The sequence below is a fragment of the Musa acuminata genome, chromosome BXJ3-10 (genome assembly GCF_036884655.1).
Source record: "Musa acuminata AAA Group cultivar baxijiao chromosome BXJ3-10, Cavendish_Baxijiao_AAA, whole genome shotgun sequence".
Taxonomy (NCBI): Eukaryota; Viridiplantae; Streptophyta; class Magnoliopsida; order Zingiberales; family Musaceae; genus Musa; species Musa acuminata.
Genome location: NC_088358.1, coordinates 3,793,508 through 3,819,520, shown reverse-complemented (window position 1 = coordinate 3,819,520; position 26,013 = coordinate 3,793,508). Strand labels below are relative to the sequence as shown.

Below are 26,013 nucleotides of genomic sequence, written 5' to 3'. Positions count from 1 at the left end.
TCCGATGTTGGGCTACTTGTTACCATGGTAGTGGCCTAGGTCCCTAGGAAAGAAAGCTTTAAAATTTTGTCTTTTCTTTTGTGAAGGATGCAGGAGGATGTCACTTGTTACAACTTGTAAGGACACAAAAGATGATTAGTTTTAATTCCTGGGAAATCAATTTAAATATATGTTGATCAGTGTTGAGCTGATGAAGTAATTTGCTCTGAATATCTTGTTGTAGTTTGGTGCATCATTGGCAATCCTCTTGGCAATTGGAGGAGAAATTAGCCCACTGTACACAACTTCCTCCTCAAGGGCTGATATCCTAGCCGATTTGGAGGCTTTGAAGGTGGAGATCTTCAGTGGCTGATCATCGGGATGCATTTCTTCATGTTTCATCTCTGCCACTGAACCAAACTTCTTTGAGTTTTGTTCCTGCAAATAGTGACAATCCAAGTGAGCCTTGGTGTGGCTGACCTTATGTTGGGGTAGCTGGTAGATCCCAATTATTGTAGATGCTAAATTACAATTTGCACAACTTGAAGAATGCATATGTCAAGGAAGTTTTTATGATTGATCCAACGATCTCTCCAACATGTGGAGGCTGGAGTAGGCATGTCAAAGGTTGTTTGTACACCTGGTAAGGCTGGACTAGAAGTAGTCTCCTAACCTTGCTCTTTGGTAGGCTCCAATCCATCAACTTGTTTTTCCATTCATCATTGCTAAATATTAGGTTGGAGAGGATTAGTAGGTTTACTATGTTTGATTATGCTATTTTTTTAGTTGGATCTTGTGTAGATATGGTGATCACCCTTAAAATCTTCTTCTTTTCTGACTTCGATCAATCACTGATTTCCTGAAACTGGAGTTTAAGATTTTGAAAGCACGATAACATCCTCAATATCAACTCTTTGAGGCTGTCCTCTTGTACTTGAGCTATTGTAGATGAATAGTTAGACACCTTTGCTGATACAAAATTAATCGAAGTTTAGTGCCTCCTACTGATCGCCCTCCTTCTTTAAAGACACTTGCAAAAGAGAATCAAGGAGAAAGTGATAAGAGAAGAGGTATTGAGAGGAACAACACAGAGTATTGAGAGGGATCAAAGTTTGTGATGCCACTGGGATTTACAAAACTTTTATTTCTAGCATCTTACCCTTTCTCTATCTTCTATCTAAGCAATATGGGACTATTATAGATCTTTTATGTTTGTAGATAAAGTTTTATCTTGAATCTCTTTGAAAGTCCCACTCAAAGTGGACATTGTAGCTCTTAAAAGACAAGTGGAACTATGTACAGAAATACTCGACACCCATATTAGGTCTTTAAAGCCTTAATTAGACTCAGAATAAGGCTCTAAGGAGTTGTCAAAATTGCCTCTTGAAAGCATAACCAAATGATAGGTAAATTCCTAGCCCAAGTAGGTCCAGGACTTTCTTTAGTTACACAGGCTAGCCTAAAGACTCGGTCAGTTCTTGATTTGGGTATTGACTTGGAGGTATATTTAGATCGAGGAAGGGATCTTGTAATCATCTATGTTTTTGTCAATTTGCCATATCATATTAGTGACCCCTACTAATACCAAAATGAATGTTGTGGTATCTTAGTCCGTGGTTGTAGCTGGAGGTCAACATTATAGTTTTATAGAACTCATGATTTATTTTTGCTAGAATCTTGTGAGGATTTAAGCTAGATTTACGTACATGTAGCTTAGTCTATTTAAATCTAGTCAAATTTATGTGGATTCAGTCTAGAACTATGCGAATTTTGGATGAGTCCATACAAATCTAGGCTAGATCAGTATCTGGTTAAAATTTGTGGAGCCAACCAAGATCGCCACATAAATCTTGGTCGAATCCTTGAGTATCTAGTTTAGATCTGTGTGGATCAGGCTATGATCAACATAAACTTAGGCTGGATTTGCACTGATTCATCTGATTTAGATTCAAGAAGATCTACACTAATATGTAGACAGATTAAAAGTTATCATGAATCAAGCCTTACACTTGGTACTCAAAAACAACAAACACAAAATTTAGAAAAATGACTTCAGATTTACTTGATCTGAAGAAGAATGTCATACTTTTTGTGAGATCCAAACTTGAATAGGATGTATTACCAAGACACAATGCTTCCCGAGGATAGTAATGGCTGTTTGAGAGAGAACGTGAGTAGTTTGAACTGAAAAAGATTGGAAAGAGGTTCTTTTGTGATGATAACAAGTTGGAGGGTTGATGGTTTGCTGGCCACCTTGTGAGTTAGCCTTATCTGTTGAAAACCAGGTGGTAAGACAGATTTTCTTGGCTTACTGGGGTACAAATTAGGACTGCTTGGTAATGGTTGGTCTGCTTACTGGTTCGAGGTCACATCAGTAAATATTGGTTTGTACAAACTGGTACACCCAAAATTTTAATCCTGCTTTAAACTGAGTTATCATTATTTTTGTTGTATTTATTATCTTTTCCATGCTTATGATTGAGGAATGTAATCTCTGGTATCGGACTGTAATGGTCAAGGCCCTGAGCCGGATACTATATATACCGTGTGGCTTTGCTGGTATGTACCTAGTTTTGGAAAAAAAAACTTAAGAAAAGACTGCGAAATAAAAAAGTTACTGCCTGGTACATATTCTACATCGGCAGACCACCCAGGTTGCCCTCTTCTGCATTAGCGGCATCCCTTTGCTGCTATTTTATCAATTCATAAAATCTATATCAGAGTTAGTTCTTTTTGTCAAATTGTAGAATACTACGCTAGCTTGTCAGATTACTATAAATCTTTTAAAAGTATATATTCTTTTTGTTCAGCGGTAGTAAAATTTTTGTTTTACTAAGTAAAAGCAGCAATGATTCCCTGTCGTGTGTTAATGTTAGAATCTCTTCTACACTAGTAAAAGTCTGAGTCATTTCTTCATGAAAGATGGTAAACATATCTTTTCTTTATTGGCTTAATATATATACAGGTGAAAGTGCTCCATTATCAGAACTTGCAGATTTCATAGTAACCGCTCAAACAGCAGGTTCCTCAGGAGTAAATAGTATGAAAGGATCAGAAAGTAACCTTGGAAAAGATGAGGTTTTTCTAACCTTCTTTTCTCATTATTGGAATGCTTGCGACTAATTGTACTTTTGCCATTCTAGCTTTCCTATCGTGAAATATACAATAGGAATTGATTAATGCCATTTGTGATATTCCTGTTTCAGATTTACCTCCTCTTATATGTGCACATTGGTTCATTCTAATCTTATGCAGTTTAACATGACAGTCCACTTGTGCAACAAATTTATCCTATTTCTAGATTTAGGCGGTCCATATCAGAAGCAGGAATGAACAATGGAACTGTTGACACTTATGTATATAATGTTAGCAACCACCAAATTCAAGCTTGAAAATGCAGGTAAGTTGTTAGTAACTATCTAGGTTAGCAAAATATAATCTTAATCACCATTGTGAAGATCGAAATAGCCAACTAAAAGTCAAGGGGAAATATAGAAATAATAGAATAGGGAGAAACAAGGATATAGGACAAGGCTCATATCCTTCTGAGGCACCACTTGTGTCCCACTTCAAAGAGATGGCTTTATTGATGGGAGACAAAATTTTCTCATTTTTTATAGGTAAATTAAAAGGATTTTGATAGTGCTAATGTCAATCGAGATACAGATTTCAATTTGCATCACAATATAGTTAGTTTGGAGGTACCATTAAGTAATTTTCATGAGAGGGAAGTAGGCATTAAAATTGTAACAAATTGGGGATTAAAGCAGCATCAATATATCCTGTTAGAGATATATGACAATATAGAATAGCTCGGAGTGTCCCATTCAGCAATTACTATATGTGAGAGATGATATAATCTTGACGATACTCAACCAGAGTCTCGAACAAGCTCCAAAGCTCACCCTACCTGGCCAAACTCAAGGCAAGTCATCACTAAAGCTTCAAAACCCAATTCGGCCAGCCCAAGTTAACTCCTACTTGGTGCCACATCAGCCCAAATCTCAATCCGAGTGGGACTCGGATTAGGGCAGCATGCGACCAATTGATAAGGTACAATTAAGGGATTTAGCCCTAGCAAGTCTTAAAGGCATTCGGACTCTCTTAAGTCCCAAAAGGAGTAGGACTCTTGGGTGGCCCTCTACCTATAAAACCAAGGGGATGCAGCACTGCTGAACAATCCCAAAAAACACAGCAGCCATTCGGCCCTAGTTAGCAGCTTTTGGCTGAGATAGAGGAGAGAAGGAGTGAGGAGTACGACAGCCATCAAAGTTCCGGTCGATCTCCAAAGGCAGCAGCCCTTCTTCCTTATATCCAGCCTCCAACTGGCCTAGGGTTGAGACTCTAGTCGAGAGCAACTGAAGAAGAGAAGAGGAAGAAGCCTTTGGCAGTTTGCAACCAAAGGAGTTTGCAGTAGCAACTCATCAACTTGCAGCCTAAGAAGCACCGACACGGCACGACATGGGCACAGTGACACACTATTTTTCAAAAAATTAGGACACATGTATTTTTAATATATATATATATATATATATATATATGTACATATGTACATATATATATACATATGTACATATGTACATATATATATACATATGTACATATATACATATATACATATATATATACATATATACATACATACATATATATATATATATATATACATATATATATATATATATATATATATATATATATATATATATAATATTTGATTAACATGAGGGTTATGGTATTTATACTTCAATTTTATAAACTCCCAAGTTTAAATTAAAATCATCTAAATGATTTTATAGTATTTATACAAGTTTAAATAATTAAAATCATCTAAATGCAAGCATTCAAAATAAAGTTACTAGACACATTTTTTACGTCATTGTCACCTCTGTCCTGTGATTCATCCACAACATCAATAAACATAATTTTTCCATCTTTGGTTCATTCGATGATAAATTATAACTTCAAGTACTTTAGCATCTTCAAATGAATCTAATTTATCTCTTGCAATATCCCACATCTTAGTCTCACCCTCAAAGTATTCTAGAGTTGTCCTATAAAGAATATGGAAATTACTATGAATGAATATCAAATCTTTTGGATGTTGAGTCATTTTGTTCTTTTTAAGTGAGCGCACTTTTTGGTAATAACCATAGATTGAAGTACATCTTTGATAAGTTTAAACATTCTAAGCATAACAATAGTTGAAGCAAAATGTGTTAGCTACATAGAGGAACTTCAATGACACAAACTCATTAAATATGATAACTCTCATCGAATGATTCATAATGAAACTTTTGATCATCACAACATCACGTGCAATATCAGGTATCCAAATGCGTGCATCATATGTTTAACTTATTTTGTTCAATATTCTTTGTTCCACAAATATCTTTTAGCACTATATTAAGAGTATGAATCATATATGGGGGCCATATGCCATGTCCAACAAAATAAAAAATAAAAAATAAAAAAAACATAGTTGGACACATGTCCAGCCTTGTCAATGACGTATTCGTCTTTGACACATGTCCAGCCTTTGCATAAGAAGCATCCGTCAGGTTTTGAGGTCTTGCTTTTTGAGCTTGGCCCTTTGTAGGAGCTCTTTTTCCTTTGTTCGTCCCGGACTCCTTCCCTTGAGAATATTTCGATGGGCGATTTGCTAAAGATTGTTTCTTTTTCCTCGAGTCCTCTAAGGAAACAAAGTTAGTGAGCCTTTCCGCGGTCGCAATTGCCTCGATCATATCGGTGACATTCCTTCGATGTAGTTCCTATTGTGCCCATGGCTTCAGGCCATCGAGGAAGCTGAACAGCTTATCCTTTTTTGATATGTCCTATATGTCCAGCATCAGTGCGAAAATTTGCTTCACGTAGTCTCGAATGAAAGTACTTTGGCGAAGTTGTCTTAGCTTCCTCCTCGCAATGAACTCTGTGTACTTTGGCGTAGTTGTCTTCGCTTACTTTGGCGAAGTTAACTGAGTTTTCAATTCCTGCTTTAAGTCCTCCTATGTGTCCACTCAACACCGACCATGTTGGATTTCCTTCCAATGGGTTCACCACCAAAGTTTTGCATCCCTATTCAGATACATAGTTGTTATCGAAACTTTGGTATCTTCAGAATTGAGCCTTGTAGCTCGGAAGAATTGTTCTATGTCAAACAAGAAATTCTCGAGCTCTTTAGCATCCCTGGCACCCCATTCAAGTTTTATGGTGGCGCAATGCGGGTGTTGCTTACTCCCGTATTAAGAGCCCTTGTGAGCAATGTCACCCTAAACATGAGTTCCGCCATGACTTCGTGCAGATGTTGCACGGAGTCTTTGGTATCTTCCGTCAGTCGATCGACCAGGGACTCAACCTTATCGATTTGAGATTCAGCTTCTTCTTGCGAGCTTTGTACCCAAGAAGCCTTCGTTGGCCTTGGTAGAGTTCCTCTGAACTCGCTTCAAGAACATCCAGACGGGTTTCTGCTATTGTGAGTCTCTCCTTGTTGCTTCTGTTCTTGGTTGGCGCTCCAGATTACGCCTCCTCCACTCGTGGAGAATAGCCAACTTCTTGCTTGTCTTGTTCGTTGTCGCGCTCCTTCTGAGCTGCTCCAACAGCATGAGAGTGAGTTTGCACTTACAGCCCACTTGCGCCTACTTGGGGCAATGGTCTGGCTTGCCCCATCTTGCTCGATTCGCCACGATGTTTCGCCATGGCGAGATTACGAAACTTCTTCGTTGTTTGCTTGAATTGCTTGCTCACTCTGATACTACAATGTCACGGACTTTTCTTAAATTGCTTAAGTCGTGAGGCACCCTTGCGGCAAAGTCATGGGCTTAGTTGGAGTTGCCTAAGTCGTGAAGCACCCTTGTGCCAACTTCTCGGACTTAGTTGGGATTGCTTAACTCATGAAGTGCCCTTGCGATATGCGTCCGCAAAGGGTTAGCCAATCAACCTTGCTCAGGTCTCGGAGGGCCTGTAAAAAGAGCAAGTTGATTAGTTCGAAAACGAGCGGCGGACAAGTCTTGGCGTCTCACGGAGTGGGCAGCTTTTCAAACAATTCAATAAACACTTTGAATGCAAGAGAGAAAACGAATAGTCGTAAGTCCACAAACGACTGCCCACTGGGTGTTGGGCATGATGGCAAATTCCCGTCATGTTAATATGCGAACTTGTGTATACCAATTAATGCCCAATACTATCCCGAAGCCCCATCCACCCCTATGCCACCCGGGGGGTTTCAGGGGTCTAAGATGGTTGACATTTTGCGCGCGGCTGCGATCGGCAGAAAACAGAACGTGGCACGCGAAAACGGAGTCATTTTGGGGTAGTTTTGCCTAGCATGGTGAGCTGTCGCACTGCAGTGCTATGAACTATTCTTGCTTACATTTTTCAAGCAAAAACATACAAAACCAAGGCAAAATATATTGCCAAGCATCTATACAAGCATGCAAAAGTGACGAATAGTTCATTTAGCGAAGATGTTGCGGGTGTGCGACGAGCGTTCGTGACAAGCCGACCCTAGGTAGTAACCATTAGCTGAGTTAGAGAAAAGGAGAGAGGAGTTCAGCAGCCATCGAAGTTCAAACTGATCTCCAAAGGCAGCTGCCCTTATTCCTTTTATCCAGCTTTCAACCAGCCTAGAGTTGAGACTAGTCTAGAGCAATAGAAAAAGAAGAGAAGAAGAGAAAAAGGCCTTCGGCAGCTTGCAACCAAAGGAGTTTGCAGCAGCAACTCCATCAACGGGTGACAACTTGACTTCTTGTACAGAGCAACAAGCCATATCGTCTTCTTCTTTGTCAACTCCAGTAGTTGCTATGGGAATCCCAGGAATCCCTGAAGCCCTGTTGCTCTTTGTCTAAACATCAGGAGGAGGTTCCAACAGTACGGGAGGAGGAGACTGAAACCAACGTCTTGCCGAGAGCACCAAGGTGCTGTCCAAAGATAACCTGCATTTTAACATATTTTCGTTCAAATCTTTTATTGCTCTTGTTTCCGTTGCTTAGCTCCTTGTAGTTGGCACTTTAATTTACGAGCAATATAGGTTGTTTTCCTTTCGGTTTTATGTTTGTGTCTAGCGATATTTTTCTCCTCTGCCAAAACTTTTCATTCGAGAGGTGATATCGGATCGACAAACCATTGTACTCGAAACCCATATGAATAAAGAGAGAACCAGATAGTGAAATTTTAACAAATTGAGATCAACATTGATTAAACTAGTATCAACATGTTAAGAGAGTTGTGGCAGTTAACGATATTTTTTTCCTCTGCCAAAACTTTCCATCCGAGAGGTGATATTGGATCAACAAATCGTCGTACTTGAACCCCATACAAATAAAGAGAGAACTAGGAAGTGAAATTTTAACAAAATTGAGATCAACAGTGACTAAAGTAGCATCAATATGTTAAGAGAGTTGTGGTAGTACAAGTCATTTTTATTGAGGATGACATATGGGAGATTCAAAGAACTGGAATGAGGAAAACCAGGAAGCGGAGAGTAATATAAGGAGAAAAATCATTATAGGTGAGAGGCTAATATTAGAGAATCAGCATATAATCTCTCTCTTTCTCTGGCTTAAACTAGAGGATGTTCTTATTGCACATATTAGAGAATCAGCATTATAATCTCTCTCTCTGGCTTAAACTAGAGGATGTTCTTATTGCACATACGATAACAAGCTGTAATTGATTTGACTATTAGAATCAGCTGCATGAATCATTTTCTGATGTGGAGATAGGTCGAGGGAAACATCATTAGTTAACACAGGGATCAAATTTCTTTTAGGGCATAGTTTAGTGAAACTCTTGCATGTTTCTCTGCTACTTTTCGTGTTACTTGGAAGGTAACACCTTTCTTTAGATATTTGGTGTTGAGTCAATGATAATTCTATTCAAACTTCATTTGCCATGCTTTAACTGGTAAAGCCATCATCAGATATGAGAGAGCTTCGGGTGTTATCTTACTGTGACCTTCCAATTTGAGCAACTGGTCCTTCTGGACACTATAGTCATGTCCTGTGTTTCATGTTTTTTTCTCTATGTGACAGCTGCTACTATAGTTTTTGTGGCGAAAAAGGAAAACTTTGGTATTTGAGGAATGTAATACAAGAATATGGACCGGTTCCAGTTTTTATATTGGCTAAAACAATGACATTATTTCATAAGTAGAACAGAATCTTTTTTTCTGTCTTGTTGTTTATGGTCTCTTTTTGTTAAAAATTTTCGGAGTTCTATGGTACAGTGTTATCTATGATAGTAGTGCATACAGGATGTCAATTGCTTACAAACATAATATGGATATCCAAAAGATTATTTCCGAATCTTTTGTGCATTTAGTAATAATTCCTCATGAGTTCAATCATTCGTTCTTTGACTTCCAACATTTCTGGAGGCTTGACAGAATAAAAGAGAATTTATAAATCTTTTGTGCATTTATTAATAATTCCTCATGAATTCAATCTCTTTCTTTCTTTGAGTTTTAATTTTTTTGGAGGCTTAAAAGAATTTCTGGATTATTTTAAAAATCTTGAATTAACAATTTGTAGGAACAAAATGCTGAAGGTTTATTTGGGATGATGGACAAGACAAATTATCTGTTTCAAATGGGTTTCACTGAAGAAGAAGTATCAACTGCTATTGATAATTTTGGTAAGTTGAAATTTTAAATGTACTGGTAAGGGTTCATCTTTTTCTTATGAACCAGCTGTTATTGTGAACCTGATTATACTAAATTTCTATTTTTTTTGTGGAAATGCAAGGACATGTCATGATGATTTTTTTTCATATAAAGCTGATATTTATTGTCATTGGATTCAGTCAAAATAATGCATGGCATTGGTCAACCTTTTTGGGTTTTGTCACCCCATTATACAGAATTAGCTGATACAATCTGCATGAGGGCTGGGATTGGACTGATAAAAATTGGGTAATTCAAGTTGGTCAATTTATGTATAAACTCCAGAAACATACCTTACAGATTCTTTTTCCTACTTTTATTTGTTTACCTCTGTTGTTGCTATTTCATAATGGTTTCTCAGCTTTCTCTAATTACACATGTTTGAGTGTTGGTGGTATTGCTTAGGATGCTGAATTGGTGGTACACGGGAGTTTCAAATGCATGTTTTTGATGCACTTGCTCAAACTTATGTGTTACTCAGAAAAAAAACTTTTAATTAACCTTGCCACACCTTATATAATGTTAAAAGAAGTGCTAAAGAGAATGAAGTGGTCTGTTGTAATTTGAAAAACAATATCAAGGTGTCGAAATTTGTAACATTTGGTACTCAAAGAGGTTATGACGCTTAACCAGCAGGTTCTGTACCTGTTTTCATTAAGGATGATAATTTTGTTGCAGATTTTGGTCACAGCAAATAGAACAAGTAAATAGTATCATCTGGTATAGAAACAGATGGGTCATTAGCCATAAAAAAGGGGTAAGATAAGTCAGGAAGAGCATTGCGGGTGATGTGAAACAATAGAAAGAGAAGATAAGAGGGCAAGAAAAGAAGTGATATATAAGAGAAAATAAAAGAGAATACTCTTTTTTTAAGAAAGGAGATAACTAATAGCTAGTAGCTCAAAGATATAAAAAATTGTTATGGTTTCAAAAACTGGACTACCTCAGAAATCTTTCTCCCCTCCCCTTTTGTGGATGTACATTAAATCTTTCAACCACCTAATTAATAAGTCATAATTTACAAAAATTCAAGCACAAATTACAATACATAATGAATACATGGTACTTTGTACTTGGCCGCTTAGAGTTTGAAGAGAAACACAAGATACAAACTATCTTCTTGGAATTTGATGAGTTTGAGACTTGGAAGTTTGTTATCATGGAGTTTGGGAGCATTGAATGCTCACCATAGACTGCACCATCCTTCGCAAGTGAGAAAGAACTCGTCCACCAGTGACATCATTGTTGCCATAACAAATTGATAAGTCTTGGGTATTGAATGTGGAGTGTGTTTAATCTCATAAGCATTATCATTGATCCTCTTGAGAGCTCGACAGATACTAATTTTCTTCTCCTTGAGTTTATTATAAGTTCTTGCTAAATTTTTTTTTTTTAGTTTTTTCAAAAAGACCCAAATAAGATCTTCTTCAAAGGTCTTCGTAGGTTGATGCTTGTTAGCCTTTTTTTGTAAACTTTGTAACATAATCTTCATGATGACTCTCTATGCATAACTTTCATGAATCTTCATGGTTAGAGTATCTCTTATTGCATCAAATCCGTTTAATTGAGCAAGCATAATATTAAGAGGTGATAGTTGTCAATTGAGTGCATATGCTACTTGACTATGTGACAAAAGTATACAATTGTAAAAATACTATCCATCTTGCATGTCACCTATTGAGATTTGCTTGAGAATTTGTGTTTAAGAGCTTTATGATCAAAATTTAGGATGAATTCTCTTTGAATTAAATAAGGTTTTCAATGCCGTAATAATTGAACAATAGCTTAGGATTTTAATATCATAAGTTTGATCGTTCTTTCTTGTATTGTATAGTTTTTCACTAAAGAATGCAATTGAATATCCTTGGCTAAGTACTCCACCAATACCTACGTGAGAGGCATCACAAACAATATCAAATACAACAATAACAAAGTTGTAAGTCCCAACTATGTAGAGTTGGCTATATGGATCTGTTGTCACAATCAACATCAAATATTTTAGAAAAATCCAGTAATGTAATAATGGGAGCAGTGGATAATTTTACCTTTTAATAGTTCAAAACTGTTGTTTATCTCAGGATTATACAATAAGAGGGGTTATAATAGTGCTGAAATTATGAATAAATCGATAATAAAAGGATGTCAACCTGTGAACTTTGAATATCTTGTAAGGAAGTTGGTATTGGCAAGTCTGGATAGCATTAGTCTTCTCTCGAAATCCACTTGGATGCCTACAAGGATTTAGATTAACTATAGAAAAAATAGGTTAGACTTTAGAGAACATGATGGAGCATTTCTTAAGATTTACATATAACTTTTTTGTCTTCGATGTTGATAGGATAGCTCTCAAATGTTTGATATGATTATATTTGTTGCAACTATAAATAAGAATATCTTTAAAATCGACAACAACAAACTTCCTAATATAAGGATGAAGAATATGATTCATTACTCGAATGAGGGTACTTGGAGCAATTGAAAGTCCAAATGATATAATTAGCTATTCATATAAACCTTCTCAAGTCTTAAAAGTAGTTTTTCATTCATCTACTAGTTTAATATGGATTTAGTGACGGTCACTTTGAAGATCAATTTTAGAGAAAATTTGAGCACTAGCAAGCATATCAAACATATCCACCACATGTGGAATAGGAAATATGTGCTTGATGGTGATCCGACAAGTCAATCTTGATATTATCATTTGCATGAAGAAATCTCTCCATGAATGAGCCTCCAATAGCTTCTCTAGATACAAAGGGATTTATGTTATCAAATCCAACACTTGCATAACCATGGCTAGAGCCTCTAGAGGCATGAATTTCTTGATGCTCGAGGCGCATGATAAGCTCTTCAACTTGTCTTCGTAGTGCTTCAGAAGTTGCTTCGAAAAATAAAATACGTCACAAATCTTCCTCTCCTCCCCTTTTATAGATGACTTGTACATTAATTCCCTCAACCACCTAATTAATAAGTCATAATATACTAAAATCCAAGCACAAATTAAAATACATAATGAATTCACAGTGCTTTGTACTTCGTGGCTTAGAGTTTAAAGAAACAACACAAGATACAAACCATCTTCTTGGAAGTTGATAGGTTTGAGGCTTGGGAGTTTATCTTGGAGTTTAGAAGCATTCAATGCTCACCATGCACTTGTATCAGTTTGAGGGAGGGAGAGGGCTTACTGACCTAGTTAAATGCAAGGACTTAAGTTTGCCTGAACCGGTATGAAATGTGCGGCACGTATTGGTCCGAGCGACAACCAATATGCAGATCCACCCTGGCCTAGTCCATCATATGAAGGGGAAAGTGGGAAACTCTAAATCCCACTTCCACATCGCCTCCGCTCCTCATGTAGTCGTGATTGGTGCTGCGGCTTCTCATTGCGACTTCTTGCCTCTGTTTTCTCACTGCGATCGACGCTGCCACTTCTCATGCAAGCTGCTACCGGCGACCTCCGCTTGCCGTGATGTTGCTGTACACTGCCACACACGATCTTTGCCTTAGTCACTTCTCAAGTATGTATCTTCCCCTCCTCCCCTCCTCTTCCACATTCCTTCTCTGCCATTTCTTCTTTCCTCTTTCTTCCTCCTTCCTCCACCATCCCTTTCCTTTTCTTCCTCTTTTTCTTCCTCTTCGAAACACGTACCTATTGGTGTACCATGTGTCGGCATACCGGTATGTACTGGTCTGATAGATCTTAGAGATGGGTCCAGTACCCAAAACAGTGAATGCTGGTTAAATGAAATTTGTGACCTCTTGTTCAAAGTATTCAGGTGACTAGAGTGGCTGAATACCCTCTGTTTAATACATTGGTCGAGGAAATCAAACTCTGGTCCTGCATCCAATTCTAATGATAACTCTAGTTGGAGGACATCAAAGCTTAGACATATCTTTTTAGAGGAGATTGTTGTCTCTTTTCATTAAAATGTTGCTGCTAAAATACCAGAAAACAAGAATTTTAAGACCTAGGCTCAATAGGATTCAATTAAGTCGATTCTAAGTCCCAACGTAAACACAACAGGATCCTACACTAATCCGACTTGCATCAGTTTACTTCTGCCTACAGTCACATCTCTGGGTCATCTGATTTTTGGATTGTTAATCAATTGATGTAACTCCATGATTTGGGGATGAAAAGAACATACAAATGGTTTGATGTGTAATGGATAATTCGGCGTTTGGGTAGAAGATAAATTTACCAAGAAAGGGTCCATAAAAATTCATGTTTTTGTGTTCTTTTTCACTTATTGGTTAATGAATATGGTCTTCAATTTATCTTTATCATCAACATGATTGTCTTCCAGATAATTCTCCTTATCAGCATTTGAAAATAAATATGAAAGGAAAATGACTGTTGGTGGTATCTCTAAAATATCTGTAGCTATGCTCTTATGATTCCAACTCCATTGGATCCCAATTATGATAATTCAAATTTTCATTAGAAACAGCTCATGTCATCCAATGTTTCCCTTTTATATTCTTGTAGATAATTTCTGTTGTTGTTCTCCATACAGTTAATCTATCTAGTAACAAAGGAATCTTCCTCGATTGCATACTTGTTCGTGGTGCCAATAGAAGTTAGCAAAAGTATGAGCAACAGATCTATTTAGTTGCTCGCTGGTTTTGGATTAAAGTGTATCTGGTCCAACGTTGATACCAATTGATGCGAAAAAGCACAGCAGAGGATGAAGGGGTCAGTGATCTAGATTTGGGCTTGCCATTGAAGTTTTTGCAAATACAGGGCTGACAAACTTTCGACACTAAAAAAGGTGACAGCAATGTTCGTCCAACTGGTTCTGCATCCTTTGATCAAAAGATTGAAAGACGCTGCTGATTTTAATCTCGGTGAATAGAACCATATATATATATATATATTTATATATATATTCATTGTGATATATTGCATCATGATTTCCAAGGTTTGGAATCTCGTATTGGACTCTGTACCAGTTCGATACCGAATTGGTACATATTGTTGGTACTGATACTGACAACTGGTACCAACATTTTCTTGAGAGAGGGAGAGTAGGGAAGAAAGAAGGAAGAGGAAGAAGGAAAAAGAGAAGGTGATGGAGGAAGAGAAGGCATGTCAGAATGAGATGGATGACGTTCTATGCAAGGCAAGCGCATGTGAAGGAGGCATGTAAAGGAGGATTGACACTAGTGGCTCATGAAGGAGAAGAGGGTGGTGCGACATTATCATCATCATCATCATCATTATCATTATCGTTATGAAATTAGGGACATTAATCCACTAGATAAGAGAATATAGTAATCGTGATATCATTATTATTATTTATAATGCAACGGACCAGATCGATCGAAATGGAGGCAATCCACATAATGGTTTTTTGTGTTCAGATGGTAATTATCAGTTGGTACAATCGTATCAATGGCGAAATCACAAACCTAATACTGAGTTATGGGTACAAACATGGGATGGAAACTTGGCATGTCGTAGATATACTAAAATGTCAAAATCGTATAAAGTAGGACATGTCACGACATGAACATGGATATGAATAATGTGTATATTTTCTGTGTACCATATAGTTTTATACTATATTTTCTATATAATATTTATAGTTTTATACATTGTACAATATAGATAATCTGTTACTATCATATACGAAATTTACAAACATACGTTCAAATGGTTAGCGATCATTTACAATCTACTTCAATCTATATAACATTAAGGAGTTGCAAAAGCCTAAGTAAAATGCTTATTGTCAATATTTGATATATTCTATAGCCTTGTAGAGATCATATAAGTTGCTTACATATATACAATACATCAATATATACGCTGATGGTATGAGTCCTAATATATTTTGATGTGCTCAACATGTGTTAGGAAATATGTTGTCTTCCATTCTCTCTCTCTCTCTCTCTCTCTCTCTCTCTCTCTCTCTCTTTGTTTTCATATGTTGGTTGGCATGACATTGAACGAACTATTTTAACGGCCATAGAGAACATTAGGACCACGTGATGGGGAAGTGGGAATTTTTCGAATTTGTGTTACTGACTTAATCTTTTCTTTTTGGTTTCTTGGATACATCATGTCTTGTGAAGAGCGTCTATAATCTATGCAAGCTTGTAGTCTCAATTCTAAGTTGACTATCGTTGATTAAAATTTCCAAGCCATTGAAGGCAAGGATTTTAATTTTGAATAATACTGCCCGTATCGGGTGGTACGTATCGGTCCGTCAGCATACCAGTACGCGGACCGCCCGCTACTTAGCGGTAGCATCGATTGGTGCTGTTTCCGCTCCGTTATCACCCTAAATCGACCGTCACCGCCAGCCAAGGTTCGTAATACCGTACCGTACCGGTATTTCGACCTGGGCTCGGTACCGGTATGGTATACCGAGCAGTACACCCAGGTGTGTCGAGTACTGTAGCATTGCTACAGTGCACTGCTACAGTACTACACTGCATTGCCACAGTGCTACAGTGCACTCGGACCGGTAATAGGCGGTCCGCGTACCGACAACCTATCGGACCGGTACGTACCGCCCGTATCGGGCGGTACAATTCGGTACGGTAGACCCTGTTGCCAGCTACCAAATGATATTAGCAGAGGGAGAAGAAAAGGGAAAACCGGAGATCCGACGTCACTCTCCCTCGATGATCTTGATCCGTTGCCGCCCTCTCTCGTCGGACGCTGCAGATGATGTCGCCTCCTCTTCTGAGGTGATGAGGCCTCGACGTCGTCGGCGACTTCTCCTTATCTGCGCGGGGAGAGAAGAAGCCTCGGCGACGTTACGGGGAGAAGCGGTTTCTTTCTCCCTACATAGGCAGAAGGAACGAGGCATTTTTTTCTTTTTTTTTTACTTTTTTGCGTAGGGAGAAGGAACCCTCGATTTCTTCTCACCACGTGAGCAGAAACCGAGTGACGTTGCCTTTCTTTTTTTTTTTTTTCGTGCGGGGAGAAGAAAACGGTTTCTTCTCCCCACGTGGGTAGAAACCAAGTGACGTCACCTTTCTTTTTCCTTTTTTTTTTGCGTGGGGAAATCAGGCGATGTCGCCTTTCTCTTTTTTTTTTCACGCGGGGAGAAGTAAACGGTTTCTTCTCCCCACGCGGGTAGAAACCGAGCGACGTCGCCTTTCTTTTTCCTTTTTTTCTTTTCGCGGGGAAACCGGGAGACATCACCTTTCTCTTCTTTTTTTTTTTTTTTCGTGCGAGGAGTAGAAACCAAGCAACGTCGCCTTTCTTTTTTTTTCGTGCAGGGAGAAGGAAATGGTTTCTTCTCCCTACATGGGTAGAAACCGAACGACGTCACATTTCTTTTTCCTTTTTTATGTGTGGGGAAACTGGGTGACGTCATGCGAGCAAAGCATGGGGAGAAGGAAACCTCCTCCTCACACGGGCAGAGAGTGGTATACCGAAACATACCGCTCGGTATACTTATACCATACTGTACCGACCTGAGTTTGAAACTCTGATACGGTACGAAATTACTAACCTTGATTGAAGGTATATAGTTGCTGTAAATTACTAGAAAAAATCTAAACTGTATATTGTACTGTTTTTGTATCTATTTAGTATTTACAATATTTTCCTCGTATAGAGAAGGCAACCATGCTGTGCATTGGTTAGCGAATTTTGGGGAGTTAATAGATGTTCTAACTTATTGGATTAATGAATTTCCTGTTGAATTCGATGTTTTGACCTCGTCTAATAGGAGAGGAGATGGATATACGGGGCTTCTGTTGACTTCTTAATACAGTCTCTTTAAAAATAAAACAATATTTTCCTCGTCTATGGAAGGTTTCAGTTTTTACTTATTCCTAGAGTGAGGCTAGCAAATTATTTTCAGTTTGGTGTTAACCTAGCATCAGTTATGCCCGTAGCTTGTCCCAATTTCTGACTCGTTGTTCTATCATCAGTTGGATTCTTTGCCTGTATGAATCTAATTGCAATATTTTTTCCTGTCTATGATACGGTGTTATGTTTCCTTCATTATCTTTTTATTCTCATTGTGGACTTCCCAACTGTTGTCTATTCTTTGCAAAATGTTAAATAGAGGTCATATATAATCATTGTGAGGCATCCTTCATTACCTTTTCCTTCTCAATATAGATTTTTCAACTGTTGTCAAATCTTTGTAATGTTAGTTATAAGCATCATGAGGCATTATAAAAAGTGGGAATAAGTTGTATGTACAATGCAAAAGTTATTGCTATCGATTTCACTTTCTTTAGTAATAAAGTGAATTCTTTTATCCATTTGCAATTGTCAGCTATCGATAGCCATAATTATGCATGACACAAAGTGGGAATGAGTTGTATATACAATGCAAAAGTTGTTTCCATCAATTTCACGTTTAGTATCAAAGTGGATAGATCTTTTATCCATTTGCAATGATGAGCTATTGGTATTGCTTGGTGGTTAGATATGTTTAATGTTACTCTAACCTAATAAAATCCTCATATTACTATGGTGAAGAATACTCCATGAATTGCAGTTGGTGGCACATGAAAGTTAAAGTGCTACAAATTGTCAAAGGAAGCAACAGAAAACAAAATCAATAGAGTGCTTGAGGCAACTGTCATTCTGGGATTTAGGGGAGAATTAGATGCAAATAACTTTATCCTTGCATGTGAAGAGGTCTTTTTTTTAATCCAGCTCCATGATGTTGTATCACTTTTAATGTATACTTGTCCATTCGAAGTGAAGAACAAGTCTCCCAAGAACTTCCAACTAAACATCACTACTAGTCTAACATTTTATTAAGCATAAATTGGAAAGCAAGCTTCCAAGCATCAACCATCATGTCTCACAGTCATGTTTATATAGGCTTTTCTTTGGTTAGTCTTGTAGACTAACTAGGGGTCTAACTAGTTAGAAATCTTGATTTAATAGATAAGTAATATGTTGAAAATTGTATATTAAGCCTATGCTATAGTAAGGCTAGTTATGCTATAGTATCTGTGCAGCACTACTGAAAAATTGATATATTGTTTGGAGAAGGAAAGTGTTCTCCATGTAGAATGGTGGTCTATTGGTAGGTTCTTTTTGAATTAGGAATCACGGATCTCGATCTCCTACAAATTGTTATAGGGGCTTGTATCTTCTAATTGGTTGATTCTTATTTGATGTGCTTCTTATTTCCAATTCTACACCTTATAACCTTTCAGCTTTTCCTTGTCAATAAAAAATTGATTAGATGTTGAAAGGGCTGCTGCATCATCACCTAAGCCCTCCAAATTGAACAACCCTACTGGAAATAGGGCTGAGAATATAGATTTGCCCGATACAGTACTGTGCTGGTTAGGCCATCCTCTTGGTAACCATTGCCTGAGCTTGATCAAGCTCACATTGGTTTTGTAACAATTCTGCTCTCCTGTGATTCACCTCATCTTAATGTAAAATGACAAATTTGCCAATTCAAAGCATGTCGCATATTAGGGACTTCACCTCTTGACACTTGAAACAAGTGTCTTCTTGTCATTTCAGCTTTCCTGTTGTCTCATAGTGTCAATTAAAATTCCATATTTCTTTATTGAACCACTTTATATAGGGAACAGCATTGGCTCCCTTGACATCTTTCCAAAAGAGATTGACTTGGTACTTCTTTGTATGGAATTATTCATGCTTCCAATTTTACAAATTTATCAGCCATCCTTTACGTGGATAGACTGCAAAACAGTTGATGGTTTCTGCTACTAACCAGTTTTCTTAATGAGGCAAATGGCAGCTAATAGTGCAACGTTTAGGTAGCCCTGTGTGAAGGCATTGAACTGCATAATAATTGGCAGATGTTCTTGTTCCAATGTAGCAATTTTTAAACTTGTGAATGTTGTGATTTTAGATTGCCATCAAAATCCTCTTGATCATCTTTTGCTATGATTCTGTTTAGGACCATAAGATTGCCCGACTTGCGACTGTGTTTAAGAGCTCATTTTTCATTGTGATGGAAGCAAATTTCTGTGGGTCACCATTTTTAACTATATCTTGTTGTTTGCTAGTTTCACCAAACTTATGGTTGATGTTACTTTCTAGAGAGCTCGGGTGGTGTTAATATTGCAAGGTAATTGCAGTTCAGTCTTCTGTAGGTCTGTCATGATTGGTCTCTCTTAGTTTCAAATATCAGGAATTTCCTTGTAACAGAAGTAGCAAGGATGGCCATTTTTCAGCAACTTGGGCTTCACTTATTGCATAGTTAATGAGATTGGTTTTGGTAATAGGGATCAGTAATGAATGATAGATTGGAATTGACAGAACTGATTGGATTGGATTTGGAGGATTGAGATCCATATAACTAAAACTAATTGTATATAATAACTAGTGTTTTGAAAAGGCCCTTGCCTAGGAGCTTGTGCAAGGCAAGGCAAGGCCAGGCTAGAGTCTTGAAGAGGGTCGGGGCGAGTTGTTTTAAACAGGAGCAACTGGGTGCATGCTTGTGCCAATCGAAGCTTGGGTTCGATTTGGCTAGCTTGGGTTCAATCAATTTAGTTTAGTTGGTTCAGCCAAACCAACTAAAGTCCCACTTAACATATGCAATTCTTTTACTTTTACTTTTATGTTAAAAAGAACTTGAGAACATAAAAATATTATATGTTAATTTGTTTTTACATTTACTTCTAAAAGTATATGTAAAATAAAAAAATCTAATTAAGTAATGGGTAATAGTTAAAGTGACTATGATATTTTCGAGGGAAAAAGTATTGATCATATCTTACAAGTATATTGCTATACTAAATAATTATTTTATATTTGTTGTATAGAAAGTCCCATAGTCATCCATTTGCAGTTTTGATGATAGTATTAGCTCTACTATATGACCCTGTAGCTAAGATAAGTAATAAAAATTTGTTTGAAGAGAGCATACGTAGAATAGTGGATTAATTTTGGATTCCATGATATCTCTCTTCATCATGAAAGCATTATAATTACTTTAGTATGTTGAGAACTGATTCCTATTCTTCCCTGGTATCTCCTATATCTTTTTCTCTGTCTAATATGGTGAATGACAACCATTCTTCAATAATGAGAGGCAACAATGCAATGATTGCAAACAAATGGTGAATGCAATATTGTTGCTTATCCTACTTAAGTTTGTAGTAATGGTTATGGATTTATTTTTGTTTTTTTTTTCATCGAGATCTGTCCAAAACATAGTTGAACCAATCCATATCCTGGCTGGCCACAGATTGGCCATCTCTTGAGTCTGGTTCAAGCTTGAACCACTTCATAATGAATGTCTAAGTCCCATTAGAGCAACATTGCAACTATACCAAGGTTTTTTAACAAAAAAGCAAAGGCAGCTGCAGAATTATATAGATGGGAATTAAACACTTATTATTGCTTTGTTCTCCATTATCTGATAAAGCATGAATTTCAACTATCTGGGGAAGTTTCTGTTCTTGGTAACTAAACCCTAGTGGCCAATAATTCATTTAGTGTGTTTGAGCTAGAACACAAATGTTGTGGGTTTAATTTGGACTGGCATTGATGAACGAAGTTCTAAATTCCAGTGATTAAATCAATTAGATCAAGTGTGTCCCTATGGAAATTCCAATCAATCTGAAGGTTGTAGTATCTTAAGTTAAAGTTTCCATAGTTTTTCTTTGTATTTGTTTTCTTTTTTATCCCGTGTGTTGTTGAAAATTTGAATAAGTAATCGTGAAGAGGACTACCTTGTCAAAATAAGTGGAATCTTGGATCCTATAGGAACATTTTCTCATAATCTGGAATGAACATTTGGGTGGAATTTGAGGTGATTTTGCAATGGTAAATAGCAGAAGTTTTTCACTCTTAAATTGTATTAAGATTAGTGTCTTTTTGTCTTAATTTAGGAATGGAGGCTTTTTGAGAGCCAAATAACTGCAGTCAGTTTGTGCTATAGACCACTATTAATATAGCTCTTAATTACACAAATATAAATAGTAGTGCATGTGAATAGCACCAGAACTCAAGCATGTCATATCAGTTATGGTAAAGCTAGTTGTAAGACAGTATCCACATTCCTCAGCCCTTGACCTGAAATAAATCAAACCAAGGCTTCATCTTAATTTTAAATCTAACTTGAGGTCAGGTTAAGTTGGAACAAGATCAGGATGTGGAGTTGTGAAATTGCAGCAACAGATTCTGTATTTGAGATGTAATAAGTTGTGAAGATGAAAAAAGACGGTCATAGAAAAGATATCTAATGTGGAAAAAGTTGATACACTTTGGTGATGACTGATGACATCTAGAGCAAAGAGTGTTATCTGGCTTGAGCAATCCTTGGAAATGGATTGTCATCTATCGAGTCCACTGCTTGATGGCTCGCATATTGAGTTATTTTGAAGCGTCACAATGATGTATTATTGAAGAGATTGAAAGGGGTGATTGAGGGTTTCAGCAGCCTGCTCAGGCGTCATTAAGGATGCCATAGCAGATGTCACCATGGCAAGGAAGCTAAAAAATGAAAGGCAACAATTTGACTGGGATGGGATATTTTTTAGTTTTGAGACAAAACTATATTGAAATTAGATTGCCAATATTTCAGCATCAATCTGGCCAGTACTAAGATCACATCGGCTTGATTGATCCCTGCTCAGACTAAGCTCAAGGAATCCCTTATTAGTGCTAGGACTTTGGGTTAGTTCTGAATTCCAAGTTCATTCATGTTTACTTGTATAAGTTGCAGCTATGGCTATAGGGTTGGAAGAGTTTTGATAAAAAATCTCCATAATGTTACAAACTTGATGTGCAACAAATGAATTGACTAATAACTTTGACATGTTTGATGAAAACACAACAGCCATTTATTTTTGCTTTATATTTATTATTTTGAAGTATCATTTAAACTTGAGATATATGTAGATTTTTCTGGTTAAATTCTTTTATCTACTTTTGAGTATCCTTTATTCACAAAGGTAGTGAACCAAATGGACTACCATGTTCAGTTATATGACAGGCGTGTAGCACTTTTATCGGTCTTCATTTATTTTTTATTCTGATTTCTGTTCATAATATTTTTTTAATAAATAGTTATTTCGTTTTTTATAGCTAACTTCGTGTTCATTTATGAAGTTTGTTCTTTGTGTGATCTGTCCCATGTCTTGTATTATAAAGAAAACTTTGGAAGCCAACTGTATGGCTAACCATTTTTTATGGATCAAAGAGTTGAATGATTAAGAAAGAAGACAGAAAAAATTGATATAGATTTGAATATTGGGGTGGATGTGTCAGATTGCTAGAAGAGATAAATTACTTTTTTTTTTCACGAATAATTAGGTTAGACCCAAAAGATGATAAATGAGAAAAAATGAGTTCATGTTGACATATTCAAAGAAGGATCTGGCAATGCTCTGGTTGGATTGAGTCAAGTTGATTAGAATTAGTGGAGGGGTGCAGAGATATCTAAGAATACTTTATTAAAACGAATTGAAGGAGATTTGATTACTCTTGATATAGTTAGTGATGTGCCTCTAAAGAGAGCGTAGTGGTGCAAAAAGATCGGGAAGCTGACACCAAATAGCTGGTGTGATTGATTGTAAGCAACTTAGGGTTAATATTTCAATAGGCCAAAATCCTTGTCCATATGTTTATAAACTTTTGCTGAATTTCAGGTCCAGAAGTTTCCATTCAGGAGCTTGCTGACTCAATTTTTGCTAGCAGGCTCTCTTGTAGAATCAAAAAAGTAGGTGCCACTCTTTTCTTTAATAGTTGTATCATTTTTGAACTTAATAGTATCTACTTTTCTTATGTTTTGAAATCATTTCTAATTTATTAAATCTTCTTGTAAATATTTATTAGAAGATCTATGTGTAACTTGTCTGTTATTTTGAATGATGGCATGTAATGATGCTTGAATTAAAAAGCTTAAGCCAATGAATTGGATAATACATTAGAAGGTGCTGGATAGATTGGCTGGTAAACATTTTATCAGGTCACCGCAAATTCCTGTATCAAAACTCATCTTCACCACTTACCCTTTGTGAAAAACAAGATAATGTATCAAATATTTATAAGGTTGCTTTCAACAGGCATCATTGTAGTTGAATAGTGCTGTGTGTTACATTAGCTCAACTCGGACTTTTCTTTCTGCTTTCATCTGTCGTCTGTCCATTTGTTACTATGATAACTAGAGAATACAGATGTCTCAATTAGGGAAGATAATATATTTGATTTTAAAGAAGCCAAACTATCGAATTTATAGAACTCCGTTCCATCTCAATATGATGACCTTAAACTCAATATGATGAATATGGTTCTTCTCTCATATCTGCAGGATCAAACAGTCGATGGAAGTAACATTAAAACTGAACTAGATTACACTGACCATGCATCAGAAGAATTAAAATGCTATCATTCTGTAACTGACGCATGGGAAGCTCATGCATCAAGTTCCAACAAAGAGTTTTATGACTATGAAGAGAAGGTGCGAGTGAAAAAGGCTAAAGGCACAGTTGTGGATGGTGAATCATCTTTCAGCCATAGCACTAAACAGCAGGCTAGATGGGAAGCAGCATGGCAGAGCAAACCTAACATTTTTAGTAAATTTGAGATGTCTGATCCAGTATTTATCAAAAAAGAAGTGCCTGAACAAATGACATCAAATCTAAATGGGAATATTCATGGGATCCTCTCCAGAGCACCTTATTTTTTCTATGGAAATGTTGTGGATGTTTCCAGAGAAACATGGAGAAGATTATCTGAATTTCTGTATGGTGCTGAGCCAGAATTTGCCAGCTGTCAGTTCTTTTCTGCTTTCATGAGAAAGGAAGGTTACCTACACAACCTTCCAAGTGGAAGAAGATTTTACATTCTCCCCAAACCGCCTGTGACCCTCGGAGAAGCGCTTCCACATACCAAAAGGTGGTGGCCATCATGGGACACCCGGAAACAGTTAGGCTGCATCAATGCTGAGACCAAAGTTGTTCGGCAGGTGTGTGAGCAGCTTGGAAAGATGATGATGGATTCACAAGGAATGCTTTCGAAAGAACAGCAAGCAAACGTTCTTCACCAGTGCAAAACACTAAATCTGATGTGGGTGGGTCAATACAAATTGAGTCCCATTGAGCCAGACCAAGTGGAAGGCATCTTAGGATATCCAAGGCATCATACTCGCATTTGGGGTCTGGAATCAGATGAAAGACTTAGGGCACTCAAGTACTCTTTTCAAACGGACACCCTAGGCTATTACCTTTCGGTATTGAAGTCTATGTTTCCTGATGGGATGCGGGTGCTCTCTATCTATAGTGGAATCGGAGGTGCAGAAGTTGCCCTTCACAGACTTGGTATCCATCTTAAATGCGTCATTTCCGTTGAACCATCTAATATCAATAGAAGGATAATCAGGAGATGGTGGCAGTACACTGGACAATCCGGAGAGCTAATACTGGTCAGAGGAGTCGAGAAGCTGACAACTCAGATGCTTGAAAATCTTGTCCACAAGTTTGGTGGATTTGACCTCATCATTGGTGGGAACCCAGGTCCTTGTATTCCTGGAAGTTGTAACGCGAGCATCTTGATGGGGATGGGTCCAAACCCCTTCTTTGAGTTTGTTCGTGTGTTCCAAAGAGTGAGAAGCATAATGGGAAGAAGCAGCAGCTGATGACAAGTAATATCACTTGTGGTAGATTCTAAACCAAGTAGAGTTTTTAAAAGAGAAATGACTTTTGCACACTATGATGGTTAGCAGTATGAAGATGTAACTTTTGTGGCAGCAAAATCTTCCTAGATTACGCTTGTGGTGTCACTGGATACCCCATCTACTAAATTGCATCTCGATTCTCTTGATTTAAGGGTATTGACAAAGAGAAAAGTTCTTACATGAAAGAGGGATATTAATTATTATATAGCGATATTTTAATGGCTAATCTATTATGTTTTATTTGGCTTAAGATGAACTGTAGCTTCCAAGTCGTAGAGAATGGTGGATATTCGAGGGGACATGTTGACCAACAAGTAAGTATAAGGTTGAAGCTATTAACTATTTACGAGGATATTCCTATGGATGGGGCTTGCGACGGGTAATTTCGCATGGCCAAAAAGAATATATATATATATATATATATATATATATATATATATATGTATGTATGTATATATGTATGTGTATATGTATGTATGTATGTGTATATATATATGTGTATATGTATGTATGTATGTGTATATGTATGTATGTATGTATATATATATATACATATGTATATATGTATATATATATTTATGTATATATATATTTATATATATATATATATGTATATATATATATATGTATATATATATATGTATATATATATATATGTATATATATATATGTATATATATATATATGTATATATATATATGTATATATATATATATTATAGGTTCAGAAGATATTCATCTAAGTTTTAGAAGATACATATTTCAGATATTCTGAATCAAT

General features: G+C 36.9%; 1 protein-coding gene across 3 annotated transcripts in view; it reads left to right on the top strand.

The window, feature by feature from the left end:
• The window catches only part of LOC135651658 (probable inactive DNA (cytosine-5)-methyltransferase DRM3), a 60,023-nt gene extending 34,564 nt beyond the window's left edge, over positions 1–25,459 (top strand). For all 3 annotated transcript variants that reach the window (XM_065171921.1, XM_065171922.1, XM_065171923.1), the window contains 4 exons: positions 2,945–3,057; positions 9,507–9,609; positions 23,207–23,277; positions 23,869–25,459. In XM_065171921.1, the coding sequence (XP_065027993.1) occupies positions 2,945–3,057; positions 9,507–9,609; positions 23,207–23,277; positions 23,869–25,194 (1,613 nt within the window). In that variant the 3' untranslated portion in view covers positions 25,195–25,459. The remainder of the gene's footprint in view (positions 1–2,944; positions 3,058–9,506; positions 9,610–23,206; positions 23,278–23,868) is intronic.
• The last annotated feature ends 554 nt before the right edge of the window (positions 25,460–26,013 follow it).